General features: G+C 36.6%; 1 protein-coding gene across 8 annotated transcripts in view; it reads right to left on the reverse strand.

Moving 5' to 3' along the window:
* The window catches only part of ZMYND11 (zinc finger MYND-type containing 11), a 108,066-nt gene that overhangs the window by 18,044 nt on the left and 70,202 nt on the right, over positions 1-19,820 (reverse strand). For 6 of the 8 annotated variants that reach the window (XM_058669548.1, XM_058669547.1, XM_058669549.1 and 3 more), the window contains 2 exons: positions 16,272-16,316; positions 13,537-13,698 (listed from right to left, as the gene is read on the reverse strand). The exons of 1 other annotated variant lie outside the window; for it this stretch is intronic. In XM_058669548.1, coding sequence (XP_058525531.1) covers positions 13,537-13,698; positions 16,272-16,316 — 207 coding nt within the window. The remainder of the gene's footprint in view (positions 1-13,536; positions 13,699-16,271; positions 16,317-19,820) is intronic. One more of the 8 variants, XM_058669550.1, reaches the window with a different exon arrangement.

Raw genomic sequence — 19,820 nt, forward strand, 5'->3', positions numbered from 1 at the left:
TGTTTTTTTATGTCAGTTTTAGATGGCTAGGAAATAGGACAAAGGGTTCTGTCTACTTAATCAAGGCCAAGGCATTAAAAATAGTCTAAAGAATGCAAAGCCTGGGCCTGGCACAGTAGCCCTGTGACTACAGTCCTTGCCTTGCATGTTCCAGGATTCCATATGGGCACCACTTCTAATCTCAGCACCACAGCTTCTCATCTAGCTCCCTGATTGTGGCCTGGGAAAGTAGTGGAGGATGGCCCAAAGCCTTGGGACCCTGCATCTGCATGGGAGACCTAGAAGACACTCCTGGCTCCTGGCTCCTGGTTTTGGACCGCCTCAGCTCCAGTCATTGTGGCGACTTGGGGAGTGAATCAATGAACAAAAGATGTTCTTCTATGCCTCTCCTTCTCTCTGTACATGTGACTTCCCAATGGGAAAAAAAAGAATGCAAAGGCCAAATTTCTGGACATTTGAATGCAATTAGATTCTCCCTGGAGGAGCTGAGTGGGTTTGGCCACTGTTTCAATGGATATTTTAACATTTTCATGTGACTAAATTCTAATTCTCTGTCCGGTGATAGAATTCTCTTCAAAAAACATTATACACAAGAAGTTATTTAATTTTGTTAAAAACAGTAGAAGGTGGGCTTTTAGAATTTTTAACCAGAGCTTAATCAAATAGAATAAATAGGTCCATAGAACATTAAAATATCTGAATAAAAGGACAAACATTTTGTTATGTACAGTTAATCTTATCTACTTCATGTTTAAGGCACGTTCTTCCTTCCATTTCCACTTCTGACCTCAACTCTCAGGCAAAGCACACACATGTCTGTTCCGCCCCGTATTCAGCCTTACCACCTATGCATACAGCTTCTAAATTTATGCTTATTTCAAACCAGTTTTTTCCCAAACCTAGCTATGCATCAGACATGGGTGATTTTCCATCAAATGCAATTGTGCTTCACTCCTAAGTGTCTGGGTTGAAATTTCTAGAGTTTCTGTGCTATTTGTTCATTAACCTTTTAATTATTTAGACTGTTATGCTACCAATCCAAGAATGAGTTATAAACAGAGATGAGGTTGGAAACAATAAAATTTCCTGAATCCAAGGTTCATACTCTTTGGGAGGGATAAGCTCTCTCTTCTTTAAGCAAACAGGAAGAAATGAACTAAATTTCAAATGAGTAACAGCATAGGCACATTAAGAGAAAAATGAAATAGCATAGATACACAGTATTTAGTCACAAGCACAAAACAGCTTTAAAACAAACACTGAACTCTAGTGTTTTTACAATGGCCTGGATTAGCAATTCTTTTTTAAATAAAAAATTTTACTTGCAAAACAAAATTTTACAAACTTACAATGCACAACATGATTTCAAATAGGTATACATTATAGGTTCCTTAAGTTGAGCTAACTGCCACATGTGTTATCTCATGTCCTTAATCATTTTTGTTATTTTGAAAGCACTAAATTGCTCTCATATTTAGCCAGATACCCCAGTGACTGTCATACATTTAATAATTATTAGCTGGTCATTCATGTGTGCTAGCTTACAACAGACCGATGCTCAGTATCAGAGGGCCTTGGTGGGCTTGAAACACCATCTGCTATTAAAGCTTAGGGACAAATGTTCTCCCTAGCAGGCGGAAAGCCTTCAGTGCATTGTTCTGTATACATAAGAATCTGACAAGAAGTCAGACACAGCAAACAGGGCTAAGAAGGTCGGAGATGGCTGCTTTCCTCTCAGCACTTGGAAAGTCTACCTTCCTTTTCAAAACATGGGAGAATAAAAACAAACCCTTCCAGCCATGTGACCTACTGCCATCCTACCTCTAAAACATCCATGTGTACTGATTTCACTGTAAGTCTCACTAAATTATGAATTTGTGCAAATTCAGATATAATAGCAAGCTTTCTTTCAAGAGGTAACACATTATTTAGAGGAAGTACACACCTTACACAGGACTGCAAGTTCACTAAATATTTTCCCAAGTCCTTCTGGCAACTGAACAGTGTGGAAAAACCCTGCTCTCTAAATCTTCCTTTGAATAATTCACAATTAAGCTGAACAATTAGAAGGCTAACCACCAGACTGTCAGACTAGCTACAAGTAAGAACGTGTCTGAGAACTACTGGCTGGCCTCACCATGTCCAGGACAACCCCCTGCTCTTCTTCCAACGCTGCTGTGAAACTAGGTATATTGTCCTCCATGTGCTCTAAACATAAACCTATGAAATACCTCACTCTGTTAGCTTGAATCTGAGTTCTCCTGTTTTACAGCCTTAGAAAATAAAACCACCCAGTGCTTCTCTATGGGCAAAATAATGCATTGCTAGAATCAGACTTAGCATTACTATGGTTAAAATATGTTAACCACATTGCTTCTTCTTTGAAACAACAACAAATATTCAAACACTTTGAAGCGATTGTGGAAACTTCTACTTTATCATGCTTAAGTTTAGGTAGTTCACATATTAACTTGCTCATGCAATTAGTTCCTACCATTTTTGAATATAGAATCTATAAAACTGTGGCTATTAAGCACTCTCATAAACTGGTTTTACCTCCAAACTTCTTAAAATGAACAGCTAATTTAGTGTTAGCCATGTTTGCTTCTGGGGTGACTGGACACAGATCACATTAAGGGTACTCATTTCACATAACTAGAGAGTTTAACAAAGGATGGAAACCTGATTTTACATGCTGTTCAAATTTGCTTAGAGGTAAGTGGCTAGAGTTATCTCTTTTCAAAGTGCAAGTAAAAGTAGAGATTTAAACTTGGAAATATGAATTCTCAGCAAAGTCTGAAAGGAAATAGAGCAGGCTGGGTAAGAATTGTTCTTATCTGTCTCCGTTCTGTTTGATGGAAACTATCCAGAATGCTTTAATATATTACCTTCCTATAGTACTCCAGGAAAATCCTGCCCTTACTTAACAAAGTGCTCTTCAGGCTGATAGCTCATGCATGATTGTTTATCATATTACAACCACTTGGGGAGCCTTCAAAAAGCACTAGAGTTTATTAATATAAAGTCTTAGAACAGGCAAAAGTTATCTATGATGGAGAATGAACTGAACAGTTGTGGTCTGGGGAGAAGAGCCCGATAGTTGGTTTTATTCCAGGGCCAATAGTGTTGAACCTCCTATGGCTCAATGGGATTTGGATTACACTGGCATATGACTTTGTCTATTTCTCAGATGGTACACTGAATACTTGGACACACCTCAAAAACTATATTCTACCTTAAAGTAAAAACCCCACCAAGCTCTAAATGCCAATTCCAGAGATTCAGATACCACTGGCTTAGGGTTGGAGCTGATGTATTCATGGTGTGTGTATGTGCGTATGACTATGTATAGTATATATCACACATGGATGAATCTATCTATCTATCTATCTATCTATCTATCTATCTATCCATCCATCCATCCATCTATCATGCAGTCCTGAGAACCACTGGATCAAGTTGATAAAATATGCTGTTTAACTAAATAAGTGAAGACACAAATTGCTAGAACAGTTCAAATATTAAACTTTGCTGCCACATTCAAAGAATAAAGTTATATCTTTAAAAGTTCTCTTTTCGGGCCCGGCGGCGTGGCCTAGCAGCTAAAGTCCTCGCCTTGAACGCCCCGGGATCCCATATCGGCGCCGGTTCTAATCCCAGCAGCTCCACTTCCCATCCAGCTCCCTGCTTGTGGCCTGGAAAAGCAGTCGAGGACGGCCCAATGCATTGGGACACTGCACCTACGTGGCAGACCTGGAAGAGGTTCCTGGTTCCAGGCTTCGGATCGGCGCACACCGGCCCGTTGCGGCTCACTTGGGGAGTGAATCATTGGACGGAAGATCTTCCTCTCTGTCTCTCCTCCTCTCTGTATATCTGACTTTGTAATAATTAAATAAATCTTTTATAAAAAAAAAGTTCTCTTTTCAAGTTATCTTGCAGGTAATATGCATTTATAAAAAAATCCTCAGCAGATCCAGCATGGTCTCGGTCTACTTACTCATGCATAAAGGAATACTACATAAGCCAAACTTGCTGTAGTGGTTGTACTGTAAGTGTTTGTGAGCTCTATGCAGCCACTAAAGTGAGAAACAACAATGATTTTGGCTATATGAAAGGATGGACCAAAAGCTTCACAAAGAATAGTTTTGCTGAAAGCTCCCATGTGCCTTTACTTATAAAGTCAAAAAGGTATCTTTTCAGAGACTACTCCAGACCTTATGAGGCAGTTCTGAACTGACATGCATGTTCACATACTGCTTGGTAATGGCATGGTAATGGCCCTGGGATCTCACACTACTCAAGGCAGGGATACAGTGGCTGATAGATTCCACTTCTCCAGGCTCAGGAGTTTTCCTGGTTAATTGTGGCAAAGACAAGAGGACACTTAACAGAAGCCAAATCTTTCCCAACAGTTTGTAAGAACAGGCATTTGCTGTGAGATGTTTTCAAGTCGATAAACTTTTGGTTTGTTTTCTTATGTTTTCATAGTTCTAATTTCAACTTAGCATTTCAGAAAAGAAATCAAAGATTTACCTTCTGTCACTAAGATTTCTGGGGAATTCTTAAACTAGGAAGATTGGCTTTCACAAGCCAAGTATCAGCTGGTGCCTGTCAGTCAAACTGAGATATTTAAAATGGTTTGAGGGCCCGGTGGCGTGGCCTAGCAGCTAAAGTCCTCGCCTTGAACGCCCCGGGATCCCATATCGGCGCCGGTTCTAATCCCAGCAGCTCCACTTCCCATCCAGCTCCCTGCTTGTGGCCTGGGAAAGCAGTCGAGGACGGCCCAATGCATTGGGACACTGCACCTACGTGGGAGACCTGGAAGAGGTTCCTGGTTCCCTGCTTCGGATCGGCGCGCACCGGCCCGTTGCGGCTCACCTGGGGAGTGAATCATCGGACGGAGGATCTTCCTCTCTGTCTCTCCTCCTCTCTGTATATCTGACTTTGTAATAAAATAAATAAATCTTTAAAAAAAATAAATAAAATGGTTTGAGAAAAAGGTGCTGCAACTAACAGAAATTATAGGAGTAGCTTCTAACATAAATATCATTTTGTTTATAACAATAAGGTTAGCAAACATTTAGGAAGACTATTTGAAAGAATATTCAGGACTAGATGCTGGCCTGAATCTTCAGTTTTTTCTAGAGATCCAATTTTTCAGCTACAGAAACATATTTTGGCAGAGAATAATGTCTCTATCATTTCAGTACGAGTGTTTCAATGATGCTCAAAATCAGTAATCTAGATATCTTTTATCAGTTAATATGTTTATATTGATGCAGTTCACTTCATCCAATTCCCTCAACTTGGGCTCATCAAGGGCTTCAAAATTTGTTTGAGGATTTCAAATATACAGAATGCTCTATGCACAACAGACTAGACAAGATATCAAGATTTTCCTATAACAGACCAGGCAGTGAATATTTTAAGCTTTACAACTTTTGTCTGTCTCAACTGCTTACCCTTGCTGTTACAGTAAGAAATTAGCTGTAAATACACATCACATTAATATATGTTCCAATACAACTGTAGGATACTGAAATCTAATTTTTAAAAATTATTTCCACATGTTACAAAATATTATCCTCTTGGTTTTCTTCAACATTTTAAAAACATAAACCCATTATTAGCTCAAACGCAGTACAAAACCACAGGCTAAGCTCTGGTCTAGACTAAACATTATCAAAGGAGGTACCCTACAGCTCATGACAAATGTTTGATCAATATTAGTTGAACTGGACAGGCAGCATTCATTACTAACTAGCTTCACTGCCCACTAGAAAAACTATTGCATTTACTTGAATTTTTTAAAAAAGAAGTTACTTCTAATAACAGAAATTAATTCACAAGTATGTGTTAGCATACTGCAAGCAATATGTGTGTGTATAGTTTACTTTTGATGTGTGAATCAATTCATTGCCAGCTAACTACATACCAGTAGCTGTTGACTTCCAACAGTCCAGAACAGTAGCACCAACAGCTCATTTCAAAAGGAACAGATAATCACCTGTGGTACTTATTGGAAATGCAGATTTTTCAGCCTGATCCAAGACTGTTTGGGGAAGGACTTTGGACGTTTCACTTGGGGTGGGGGGAAGAGCATTCTAGCTGTTCTGGTATAAGCGGCTTCTGAATCTTATCTGGAGAAAATACTGATGTGAATACAAATTTACTGTATCATTTTAGGCCAAAAGAAGGTCTAAGATCTCTAGAACTGTGATCACAGAACACAAACATTAAAAGGATATTCTATCTGCAAAACTGCATTATGTTGCTATGGACTGTCAAGCACTGTGAAGTATCTTTGAGATGTGTCTGTAACAATGGAGTCATAAAGAATCATTTTTAACAAATGCCAATAACTAAAACTTTAAAAATAGATGTCCGATGGAAGAGACAAATGGCTTAATTAATCCTATTACTTCTCCCTTGAAACCAAAGAACTTACAGTAGCCCAGCAATTCAAATTACTCTCCAGAACTATGTCCTAAAAATGTACTTATATTCACTCTTTTGCACTCCAGCGACACACGGAAATTAAATCTTTACAAGACCAGAAGAGCAGCTCATCACATCTATTTCTGGCATTAACAGCAGGATAAATGGCCTTCCCAGTCCTGCATGTTGGCCAGCAATGGTTACCTGCACTCCGGTTGCTGGCAATTTTTCTTTTTAAACTTAAATAAAAACCTTTACATTACAACACTAGATTCCCTGCTTTTATCTATACCTACCATGCCATGATACATGTAACTAGCAGAAAGGTAGACTTTTAATTATTTATGACACTATTGTGATGATACGGGGGAAAATGCAGGGAGGGGGAAAAGAGGATAGAGGAAGGGGAGGGAGAAGGGTGAGCTGCTACATCTACAAAATCGTATTGTGAAAACTGGAAAAAAAGCCCTTTAATTTAGAAGAATTTCAGTTAAAAAAAAAAAAAACCTCTAAACTGTCACAGATGTGCTTTCTTACAAGTCATTGTTGTGACTCAGAATAACAAGTAAGACTACCTAAAGGTGGGTTCTTGCTGTGTGTTGGAAGACTGGACTAGTCGCTTGCCACCTCTGGTCAAAAACGTTAATCCAGCAGAACTATTCATGCAGCATTTCAAAAACACAGCCAGATTTACAATGGCAACACTGAATGCAATTACAGCTGCATCTGTGCTTCTTTATAACAATCAACTGTTATCTCAAATGATGCTAAGTACTGACTGAGCTCAAGAAATCAGACGAAACAAACAGCTCTGCAGCAAACAGTCTAGAATTGGTGAACAGCTTTTAAAACATTTTCCGAAGTAAATTAACAGCCCCAAACAAAACTACGACAACCATAAAAACATGTAATATTTAAAAATTCAGTAACAGATTCACAAAGGAACTGCCAAAATACTATAAGCTAAAGACATAAGGTTTGTTCAGCATTAATGCACTTTTGGAGGTAACTTCAGGCCCCTCTGTGGCTTGCTATTTGAATTAGAAATAGAATAGAGGAAGTCAGCAAAAATGTTATGGAGCACAAGATTTGTTTCTAAGGCTCTTTCCCTCTCTTACACAATGTAATTCTTTAAGAAAAGAACAAGATTGAAAAGGCAGGGCCCAGCGCCATGACTCAGTGGCCAAAAACCTCACCTTGCACACACCTGGTTTGGGCACCCCATATGGGCACTGGTTTTTGTCCTGGCTGCTCCACCTCACATCCAGCACCCAGCATGTGGCCTGGGAAAGCAGCGGAGGATGGTCTCAAGTCTTGGGCCCTGCACCCATGTGAGAGATTGGGAAGAAGCTCCTGGCTCTTGGATTCAGATCAGCTCCGCTCTGGCCATTGTGGCCACTCAGGGAGTGAATCAGCAGATGGAAGATCTTTCTTTCTCTCCTTCTCACTGTAAATCTGCCTTTCCAAAAAAATAGGCAAGTCTTTTAAAAAGCGCAGAGGAAGAACATATTTCTCAGTGGAAATTCCATTTTCAGAAAACAACTTACAGAATCATTTTAGTGACAAGAGCATGCATACCAGCAGTTCATCCCTATGGGGCATGCAGCCAATAAAAATGTACTTCCTGTCTACTTCTTAATTCTCTCAAACCTCTACCCTGCGCATTTTGCATTATAGAGACAACAGTAGGTAACTGTACTTACTCCATAGTTTCAATTCCTTGGTGTTGGAAACACTGATGAACTTTCTATCTAGATGAAGTTATAACCATCCTTATAAAAGAATCATGCTAGCTACTAACATTTCATGTTCTTGAATTTAAAAAAGATAAAGGTCAAGTAAGATTCTACACAAAGAACCAGAAAATAGATCACAAACATGAAATACATTACTACCCAAAATATTCCATTCCTATATCCAGGTCTTCATTTTTTCCTAACCCATCTTATTCTTAAATTTACCACAGAAATGCAACATGATACATACATGAACTTTTTAAAAACTGCTTAGGTAGAATATAAGGGATTTATAAGAATTAGATAATACATGACAATTTATAGTTTTAAAACTTGAAGCCAATTTTTAAAAATCATCTGGCTTAGGGCTGGGGCAGTGGTATAACAAGTTAATCCTCTGCCTTTGGTGCTGGCATCCCATAATGGCACCTCTTCAAGTCCTGGCTGCTCTACATTTTGATCCAGCTCCTTGCTTTTGGCCCAAGAAAGCAGCGGAGGACGGCCCAATGCCTTGGGACCCACTTGGGAGATCTGGCTCCTAGCTTCAAACGGACCCAGCTCTGGCCTTTGCAGCCATGGAGAAAGTTAACAGATGGAAGATCTCTCTCTGTGTCTCTTTCTGCCTTTCTGTAACTCCACCTTTCAAATAAATAAATTCATCTAAAAAAGACAAGACATATTGAATATACATATTCTCATTCATTACTTTTGAATAAGTTAGCTTTTCTTTTGTGACTTAGACTGGTCTTTCCATCTAAAAGTCACAGTAAGTTTTCATAAGTGGCATGTAAATTGAACCAAAGTTAGCTGTATGATTTAAAGACTAGCAATTCAAAACGTTTACATTGTAAAATGACAAAACTCTAAAATAAAACTCTTGCAAGGTCACTGTTCATCTTAGAGGCTCAAATGCATGGAAACCAAGTGTATCATGCAACTTTCCCATCCACTCCCTTTATATGAGACTCATTCACTGTCAAGCACACTGTAGAGTACACATTACACCATTTAGCATCCATAGATTTGACTTTATAACGACACATGTAAAACTTACAAAACACAAAACCTGTATTTATTTGATTTTAAAGGGGAAGAATAACATGAGTCTGCAATGTTTCTAAATTATGAAAATGGCACTCATTTATGTGAAGAACATGTGCCTGTTAAATGATATTGCAGGAAACAGGAAACAGGGATCAACTTTCAAACGATGTCTCCGAATTGCTAATCTGGAAAACACCACTTATTCTGTTTGTCAGTCTTTACTTGCTTTGCTAGATAGCTCGCCTCCTCAAATTAACATGTTCACGAGGTAATATAGATATCACAAACACTAGTCCATGCAGGCCAGTGTTTGCTACAGAATCTGTTGTGTACACTAGGGAGAGGAAGCCTTGAGGAAGCAATTGTTTGAGAATTCTCCAAAAGTACAACTATGGCTAAACTGGGAGACAAGTGCACATTTTGTAGCAAAGGATGCTTATTGGGCAGTAGCATGAACATTTGGAACGTGAATGACCTTAAATGGTAACTATGAGCTGCATATACACGGCACACTGAAATTCAGTTCTTCAGTGCACAAGCTACATCCAAGGACTCAACAGACACATGGGGTAGTGTCTGATAACTGACAACACACACAAACCACTTCAACACTACAGAGAAGACTCTTGGATAGGGCTGCACTAAAAACCAATGCAATGCCAGCCCAGCATGAGGTCCCGGGATGTCTTTATGAAACACTACTTGGCTGCAATTTTGTACTAAAATTTTTTACGCTATCATTCAAACACATTGTTACTGTCAGGTTTTAGAGCAGTCAGTGTGCAGCGCACATGGGAGCTCATACAACTCCGTGTATGTGTGCATGCACAAGGCATATATAGGCATACAGAGGCTTACCTCTAGCCAGCATATCAAACACAATGACTATTATCTGGAAATTGGATATTTGAAGCAAAAGTAAAATGAAACTTCTGTTTTCATCCTAGCAATTTAGCAATGAAAAATACTTTCACAGGCCTGGCAAAATGGGGTGTAATCTTCTAAAAGCCACTTCATGGCTTTTATAAAAAAAATCAAAATTGTTATTACTATACTTTAAATTGAAGCATTCAACTTCAAGTGAACTTATTTCACAAAAGATGATCAAACAATTACACAGATGTATATATAAATTAGGTTTTTTGCTAAAAAAAAATGGACTCTCTTAAAAATCATTCCTTTGTACAAATAAAATCTTATAAGCATTTTTTCAAAAGGGTATTTTTCCCTCAGAAAATTCATGCCTATTTCAGGAAAATAAACATCAAATAAAAGAAACGAAATGCAAAGTTAAACATCAGGCAGACCTAACAGTAAGAGTCTTCCTCACATGCTACCGGTGGAGGGTGATTTCCGATACATGAATAGAAATGTCAGTTTGCCAGATTCTGGGCAGACACGATGTAAGTGTGCATCAATGGCCATTTGATTCTATCATGGCACAGGCCACTAAGTTACAACACATACAAAATAAGATGCCTGGGACATTTGTTAAGCCAAAGTAAACTAGCTATAACCAATAATGCATGTGAAGTTTTTACAGACGTAGACATAAACATGCACACACACACACACACACATTCAAAGGGAGACGTTTATATTTACTGACAATGAGTAGGATTTCTGGGAAGTTGGTTTTTCTTACATTTTTCTAAATTATTTCATTGTCTTAGGAGAAATTTTAAAAACAATTTTAAGGCACCTCTCAGTAATAATAACAGTATGAAACTGAACAATAGTTAATATTTTTTAAAAGAAAACTCTAATGAGATACTTGCTGACTATTTTCATTAACAATCTACTGTGTCCTTAAAGTAAAAGTTTATATTTTAAAAAAAGCAGACATTCCAAAGAGATATCCTGTGTTCAAAGACTCCTTTTATTAGGAAGCAAAAATTCCCATTTTTTATTAGTCTGTATATCAGTAAATGAGTTGTAATAATACAAGATTCTTGAGGTTATAAAAACTGGCAAACATTTATTTATTCAATTAGCAAAACGCCTGTTAGTACTCTAGTAAAATAGTTTTTTATATTTTTATTATTTTATGATACAGTATAACTTGACAAATAATCAGACACATTAATTGAAGGCTTGTGAGCGGAACTGAATCTGGTAACTAGCTGAGAAGATAATTCATTCTCAGGAACTGTTTGAACAACGCTTGGACAAAAATCATGTAAGAATGGAGTCCTCTGGGAACTCCAGCAAATCAGAAAAGGGCAGAAGTGAATCCTTCACACAGGTAGTGCTGACGGACCTTCATTTACTACTTTCACTGCTAGTAAAACTCGGGTTTGGCATTTTACCTTTATTGGTATACGTAAGCTAATCTGCGAACATTAGTTGTTAAGAGAGTGGAAGATTATTCTGACTTACAATCAAAGTATTTTAGCATGGACCTACAGATTCAGAATCTAAACTTTCCTAGAGTTCAAGAATCTTGCACCTGGTCACTCACTCTGATTCTCTGAGCATTAAAAACAGCTAACACTTTGCTACTTTAAGTTTTTAACCACAAGATAAAATCTCCTGTACTTAAACAGATTTTGTGGGTCTTACTCCAAAGCAGTACACAAACTACAAGGCAAATGCACCATTTGGGATTTAACAATGACTTACAGCATTACTGAAATTAGCAGAAGTGTATATTTAAAAATCTAGATGAACAAAGTATAAAGAAAGTCAAATAAAATGGAGAACAGAATAGTGTGAACATGTTCCTGGCCAGTCAGGCAGATTGAAAAATATTTTAAAAATTCACTGAATCAGTAAAAAGAACAATTAGAAAAAACAGAATCAGACAACTTGATAGCATATTCTTATAAAAAACTATTGCACATTTTTGCTAAAGGCTAATTGTTCAATTTCCACTCTTGATATAAAAAATATAAAATGCCTACAATTAACTCATCTTCAATGATCCGTGGCTACAAACCCCAAATAATGCTGTTTTTCTCTTTCTTTCACATTTCCACAAATAGTATAGTACTCTTGTGCTTAAGATCTCATTAACTTTTAATTTCTCTTAATGTAAATTTTAACAGAAAAGAGATAAGTGTTTGCTGCAGAAATACACAATCCAGATCCTCAAGAGAATAAGATATGAATCCTAAGGCAGCGTGTCAGCTTGCAATCACCAACACTAAGCCGCACTTAGGGGCTGACCACTCCAGACTACCTATTAATGTCCTCAGACACGGGAATTTTAGCACTGCTTATCCGACTTATATGCAGTTTACTGATAGAACCATTAAACATTTTTTAATGCTATCCCAACTGTCTGCCGCCTATTAACTAGCTACAGTAATGCCGAAGAGATTAAACGGACTCGGGTGATATAAAGCCTTAGTTGCTAAGACTACAATGTACACTGTGTTTTGCTCATCACACAAGCAGAAAGGTTTTGATACCACAGAGGGGGAAAATATGAATGCAAAGCTTTTCTTTTGGAAGAAGAAATGATGATTTAAATTGTCCAAGGCCCGCAAACAATTTTTAAAAACTGAACTAGCTTGGATCCAAAGAAGGAGAGTTTATAATATCAAATAAAAAAATAGAGGCTGCAATCAAATAATTCCTTGCTTTTTGTTATCAGTGCCATATTCAATGTAGTGTTTAGTCATTACAAATCACTCATATACAGACACACCACATTCTGCGTCAGACAATCACAACAAGCATATTCTTCAGTGGGGGAAATGAGTTTAAAAAAACTGTATAAAGCATCTGTTTTATCTCCTAGAAAAATTCATTTTGCTTTAAATAACGTAATTAGAATTATTTACACACAACTGCCCCCTCCCTCCACACTCCAAATAAAATATAACCAAATAATAAAACTAACTGAAGATAGGACAAAAATAAAGGCTACATTCCATGGATATAAAGTTGTAAATAGATACAAAAATGTCTCCAGCAATGTGCCTCTTACTACCATGACTTTTGAATGGTATAAACTGCACAGTTTATTATAAGGTACTTATTGAACAAATCTTGGTATGGTACATATGATATATAGCTTAGATTTCCAGAGGCTATCTGTTAAGGTAGTAATACATTCCACAAGCAGGTGTTAAGAATGGCTACAGAATTTATGTTTACGCAATTGAAACTTCTAAAATGCACACTGACATGCAGAATGTGTTCTGTGATAGCCATTTAGGAGTGCTCTGTGTTCATTCACCATTTCAGCAGATAACCCCCACCCTCCAGGACTTTATCCATTCACCTGGTAAGAACACCTGGGGTATCTTTGTGAGGCTATTTGTGAAGTCCGACCCCTCTGACCAGCACATGAAAGCTCGTAGGTACTCACCCTGCAAACTGGGCACTGCCAGTGACTACTGCTGTCTCTAAGCCTGAACTCATCAGACAAACACTTGGAATGATACACACGAAAACACAGGTCACATATCAACACCTCTCCAGGCAAATGGCATTCAAAACAATACCAGTCATGATTTTCTGTTTCCCAGTCCTACAAAAAATACAAAATAATTTCGTATGACATTTTGTCAATATCTGCAATGACTAAGAACAAAATTGAAACTAGACTCCATCAGAAGTTAGGCATTATAAACAATTTTATACATTTCCTGTGTTAAAAACAAGAGGGAAAACAACTAGAAAGGTACTGCTTTTATATCTGAAATTCTTTCCTAAACAGTTTTAATTCAGAAAATCTTAAGGTGATCTGATAGCAAACCAGTCCAAAATGAAGTTAAGTCCAAGGCCAACCCCAGTACTAATATTATCTTTCACTTTTAAGAGTATAATCTAAGAAATACTTTTTTCAGTAAATTTAGTATCCCAAACCAAGCTATGCTTAACATTTGATGCAAACAAATATTTCCTAAACCTTTTCTTTTTTCCTTTTTTAATACTTCCGGCACATGGCACACTATGGGAGCATTCGTAGTAATGCTCGTTATTTATCTTCTCTACCATGCTACTGGATGCTTCACTGAAGACAACTATTAATCAGAAATGTCCATCATCTGATACATCAAATATTTAGACTTTCTAATTTGGAAAAAAATTGAAAATGTGAAACTAAAGGTTCAATGATTTTGTTCAAAGGAGATAACCATGGGAGGTTGGGGGAAGGGAAGCAGGCTTATTTCCTAATTGTAGCTATTTCTAGAAATAAAAAGAACATGACTACAGGTACACAGGTGTTCCTCACATGTTCTTAGTTGTAACACATTTTTTGTACAGTCCATACAAAAACACACAAACAAGAAGACTGTTAGAAGTTCTCTTGGTTTAGAATTAACTCTTAAGAAACATCACTCAGTTTTTATTAAAACAGTTACATAATGAGTGATGAACTGATTCTCAACATTTTTTGTAGATACGCTAACCAAATAACAAAGAGAAAACCTGTAGGTAGTGGGGGATCTGTGAGACCCTGCATTCTAGAACTTGCCTTCCTATGGGAGGTTCTGAGTTTCATCACTTTTCTTATTACTCTGTTTCAAGAGTAGAGACGTTTTTAAAAATTTTTCTCTAAGGAAAATATTTTCCCAATGAATGGAGTTTTAAATAACATTCACCTGAGTAATTAATCACTTCTTTAGAAACAAGGTTTAAGTATATTGCTTAACCATATTTGAGTGCCACTATTAACTCCATGGATATGGAAAGGTTTCACTAGTAATAGAAAAAAATTCATTTCTTCCCACACACATCCACAGTCATGGCCAAGTATAGTAGTCAATCCTGCAAAAATATAAGCTTTCTGACTTGCTTTTTATTTAAGAAATTGGAGGTCTTCACTGACCAAAGTTATAGAGGAAAAATATGGCTATTTTTAGTTAATGATTGTAGATCTAAATAGTCTGCCATCTCATTTTGGTGGAGTAATTGCAGTTGGTCTGTCATCATAAAATAATGCCTTTACGCAAAATTCTGATTGTGCAGAGAAAAAAAATCTCTAAGAATTCTGGCACAGTGGCACCATATAGATATAATACACGTGTATGGTGCGTCTACTCAAGACAGATCACGTTACATTTTAGCTGTTTCAAATTTTTTTCAATCAGAAATGTTCCAACACAAACTACATTTTGATGGGTGTAAACTACCTCTTCCATATTTAACGAACATAACTCTTCCCATTTTTTAAAAAGAAGTATGAAAGAATACCTTAAAGTTATCTAGAAGCATCTTACAGTATTTTAGTGGCTTATATTAGACTCATAAACAATAGAAAAGTGCCATCTGAATCATTTGACATTTTTATTCTTCTTCACATGATAGTGGACATGTGTGATGATAGTAAGTTAATTCAGAGAAGCAAGAACATCTCTCGAGCCTCTTCCACATTAACCCCTACCCTTTCCCCATCCACCCATGAAATGAAGATGAAAATGGATTTGCCTTTGATGGTGTATACTCTAAATCCAGTTTTTCAAAGCAACTGTAAAAAAAATTTGAATTCAAATCCTGTAAAACTAGAGAAAAACTTGGGTATATGTTTATATAATGGCATATAGCTATATCCATTATCTGATATAAAAGTATGGGCTAGGAAACACAACGTTATTCACTTTTTTATTCAAGGCAAGAGCTGTTCAGAAAATACAAAACACGCAAGTCAAGTTAAAACTTACTACACTCTGAATCCAGAAATGATTTTCTGAGATATAAATGGATATTATTATGCGATCAGTTGCCAACAATTTTCTATAATTAAAAATTATATAGTGATTTTTGACTAATATTTAATACCTATGCTAATAAGCTAAATTTGCACTTACACTGGATTCTATCAAAACTAATCACCTACTCTAGCACAGCCTGATTAACTATGTATGTAAAATGCCACTTCAAAATCAGAAAGCTCTTTAAAAAGCAAATCTATTAGCACAAAATTCAAAGCTAGAAGCAATGTAAAGACAGTATGGTTTTAACAAACGATTCTAGCAAGAATTAAGTAAACTAGCCTAAAGTAAGACAGAAATGTAATATTAAAGAATAAAACAAACAAAAAAAGCCCCAAAATTCAGCAGAATTAAAGCAAAATAACATATTGCAAAATGAGTTCACCTTGTTTGGGGTTGCTGTCCTGGAGAAAGGCTGCGTACTGTAGGCCTTTCAAAATAAAAACAAAATCATCTTGGTCTCTCTACTGCAATTGTGCTCAATATCAGGCAATACACAGAGCTTAAGGGATTTCATATATGGTCAAACGGTTATCATTTGCTATATGACTCACACTATTTTGAAGATATTAACTGATAATCTATCAATTTGCTAACCGTTAATGAGAACACAGTAGCATGCAAACTTGAGTTATTACCAGTTACAGAGGAAACTTTTCACACTAACACAAAAGCTACAAACAGACAAAGAAAGAATTTCTCCCCAGAACTTAAATGCCATGAAACCTATGATGATGGTGGTGAAACATTTGACTAACAGATAAATTTGTTGTCATTATAGATATACACAATACCATGAATATATGTCTCAGTGATCTGAAATTAGTTCACACTGGATATTTTAAAATTTGAATTGATGAATGCAAGTGTGATGAATACAATACCTCCCCACATTACAAAATTTATAGGCTGTCCTCAGAATCTAGTCGGAAAAAAGTTCCACCATCTAGTAGCAGTCTACTGATCTAAGCCTCTGTTATCGATAGCGCATTTGGTTAAGACTCTGGAGCCAGACCGGTTCAAATCCTGGCTCCGGCACTCACGGCTGTGTAATCTTGGGCAGAATGCTTAGCTTCTCTGTATGTCACTTTCTATCTGTAAAATGAACAGAATGACAGTACCTAGTTTATAGGGATTGTATAAGAATCAAATGAATATGTATATACTACCTAGTTGAGGACCTGGCACATGACTGCTCAGGAAATATTAATGATAACTGAGATTATCTGTTTAATGCAATAAACAGGAACTGATGTAACATGCTTATATAATTATCTGCACTATTTTTCCAGGCACATTAAAATGCATCATCCCATCTGACCTTCACAATTCTGTAAGCTGTATAGAGAAAAAAAAACCAATAATGATAATATTAATCCCAATTTAGAAGTAGAACTGAAGCAGCCGGAAAAAAAAAAAAAAAAAAAAAAAAAGCTGTGCAGGCAGCAGCAAGGGTGCCAGGAAAGACTGCGGGGAGAAAGTATTCTAAATTGTAATCCCCCCGACCAACAACTAAAGAAGCATTTTAACTGTTAAAGTTTTAACTTTCTATTTCCACTTAAGGGAGAGGTAAACATTACACTACCAGTATGATATCATACTTTAATGTAAATAGAATGCGAAATTAATGCTCTACACTTGTAGGTTTGGTTTCATTCTGTTAATTCAGTTAATCATTACCACAATAAATTTAGATGTTTCACAATTCTAGTTTTCTTAAACACTGTTTACTTTTCTACAATATCACTACATGGCCTCACTGAAACAGAATTTACACAGAAGAAAGAAAAAAAAGAGAGAGAACTCACATACACACACACTATCAAACACAAGCTCAAGGCAGTAGGACAGAATACTGCGACCAAAAAATATTTTATTAAGTAAACGGAAATTATTTAAGCAAGAATAATCTATGAACTGAGAAGGCTATAGTTTAAATGCACACAGAACTCTAATGTAACTGGCTCTAATTAATCAATAAACACTAACATTTTACTCAGCAAATAAATGATTTTTTGACATTTTTGTAACTGAGAGAATGAACATTTGGAAAGAATAAATGGTTCTTTATGGAACTGACATAAATAGAATAAAATATATTTTACATTAGAAAAATCAACAGTATTCAAGGTACATCAAGTTTTACACTTAAGGTATTTTAAACATCTGGTTAAGTTGAAAACTACAAATACAACAAGAAAAAGGCAAAGATTTAAAGATTTAAACTAAAAGCAAACAAACGAACCTGAAAACCTGTTACTTTTCTACACAACGTTTATGAAAGTGGTCTGGAAGAGCCAAGCTTGGCAGGAATTTAATGTTGTTGTCTTCATGCTTTTCTCAAGGAGGAACTAACTTCTTGCTATGAGTGTTGATGGTATGATTTTTGAAGGATAAGGTTACAAACTCAAATTTTATCTTTTCTTATATAAAAAAGATGTAAACTTAGCTTAATTTCAGCAGAAATGTAACCCACAACTTCTTTTTGACTGGACATGACAGTGAAGAAAGTATCTATTTTAAATCTCTGTAAGAATTCAGGACTATTTAGCCACAACATGTCAATCTCTTTTTGCAAAAAATACCATATTTTTGCTCATAATGATTTCCTAAAAGGTATCACAAACTTTAAATAAATGACATAAAGCAAAGACAGAGAATTGTGCCCTTCATTTCCCCTTCCTACTTCTTGGGCTGTTTAACAGTAGCAGTACAGACCTCAGAACTCAGCAACACGTCGGGCAGAGCCTTGAGTTCATGTCTGCATTTACTCTTTAATGATAACCAGCAAAAGAAAATGCATAAACTGTGCTTTACAAACTGGTATGGCACTTTTGTGCTACGATTAATCATGAAAAAAGTGGGCCTCCAAATCCAAATTTGGCAACTAAGTAATATTGTAATTTTGTGCTGGGGACTGTGAAAAATGTTAGAAAGTTACCTAAAAATCATAGTACTCTCCTCCATTTCAAAACATACATCAATACATTTTGTCTGAAATTATAAAATCCTAACTGAATATTACCTGTTTTACTATATCATGTTAAATTCTTTGGTAAGTTCTTTCCATTTTTAGTGAGTATCTTAGTAGTTAAGAGCTTAACTTACAAAAAGATTAACTTCTATTTATTACAAGGTGAGCTACTAAACATCAAACTAGCTCCATTTAGTAAATGATAATATTCTGCCCAAAAATATACCTGTCAAACACTGAGAATAAAGGGGGAAAAGTACTGTGAAGAAATATGTATCAAGTATAGTTATCCATGTATATTTCTTTAGAGCAAGTAAATAATGCTGTGGTCTATGAATTTTGAGAATATACCTCATTTCTTTTTAAAAACTCAAAAGTCATGAAATAACAAAACACAGAATGGTCAAACATTACAAAGTTTTTCTCTGTGCCCAGTCAAATGACCTTTTACCACTGTCATTTTAAAAGCTGAAAAACCATCTTTAGATGAATCATTTGGGTCTTAGGAATGAATATTACTGACATGCCAAGAAAGTACTTGGCCTAGCAACTACAGTGTCAGTTGAGAATGCCCGCATTTCCTATCAGAAGGTCAACATTACTCTCAGACAAGACAGAGATCCCATTCTCTGGCTTGTTTTCCAATGCTGACAATGACTATGATTAGCCAGGGGAAAAAAATACAAAACATGAATCCGAGATGTGACAGAAATCAACCACTTGGGATGTCATCACTCCCTCACAGGGCTCCCACCAGCAAGAAGCTTGAGACATGAGCCTTTGGTGTGCAGTGACAATGGAATGCAGACATCTTAACCACTCGGACAAACACCCACCCTCTAGCTTCCCACTGAGGCACACGCTGGGGAGCAGCGGTGCTGACTCAAGTGGTTGGGTGCCTGATACCCAAGAAGACCTGAAGTGAGTTTCCAGCTCCCAAACACAGTCTGGCTTAACCTG

Source organism: Ochotona princeps, chromosome 10, assembly GCF_030435755.1.
Source record: "Ochotona princeps isolate mOchPri1 chromosome 10, mOchPri1.hap1, whole genome shotgun sequence".
Classification (NCBI taxonomy): domain Eukaryota; kingdom Metazoa; phylum Chordata; class Mammalia; order Lagomorpha; family Ochotonidae; genus Ochotona; species Ochotona princeps.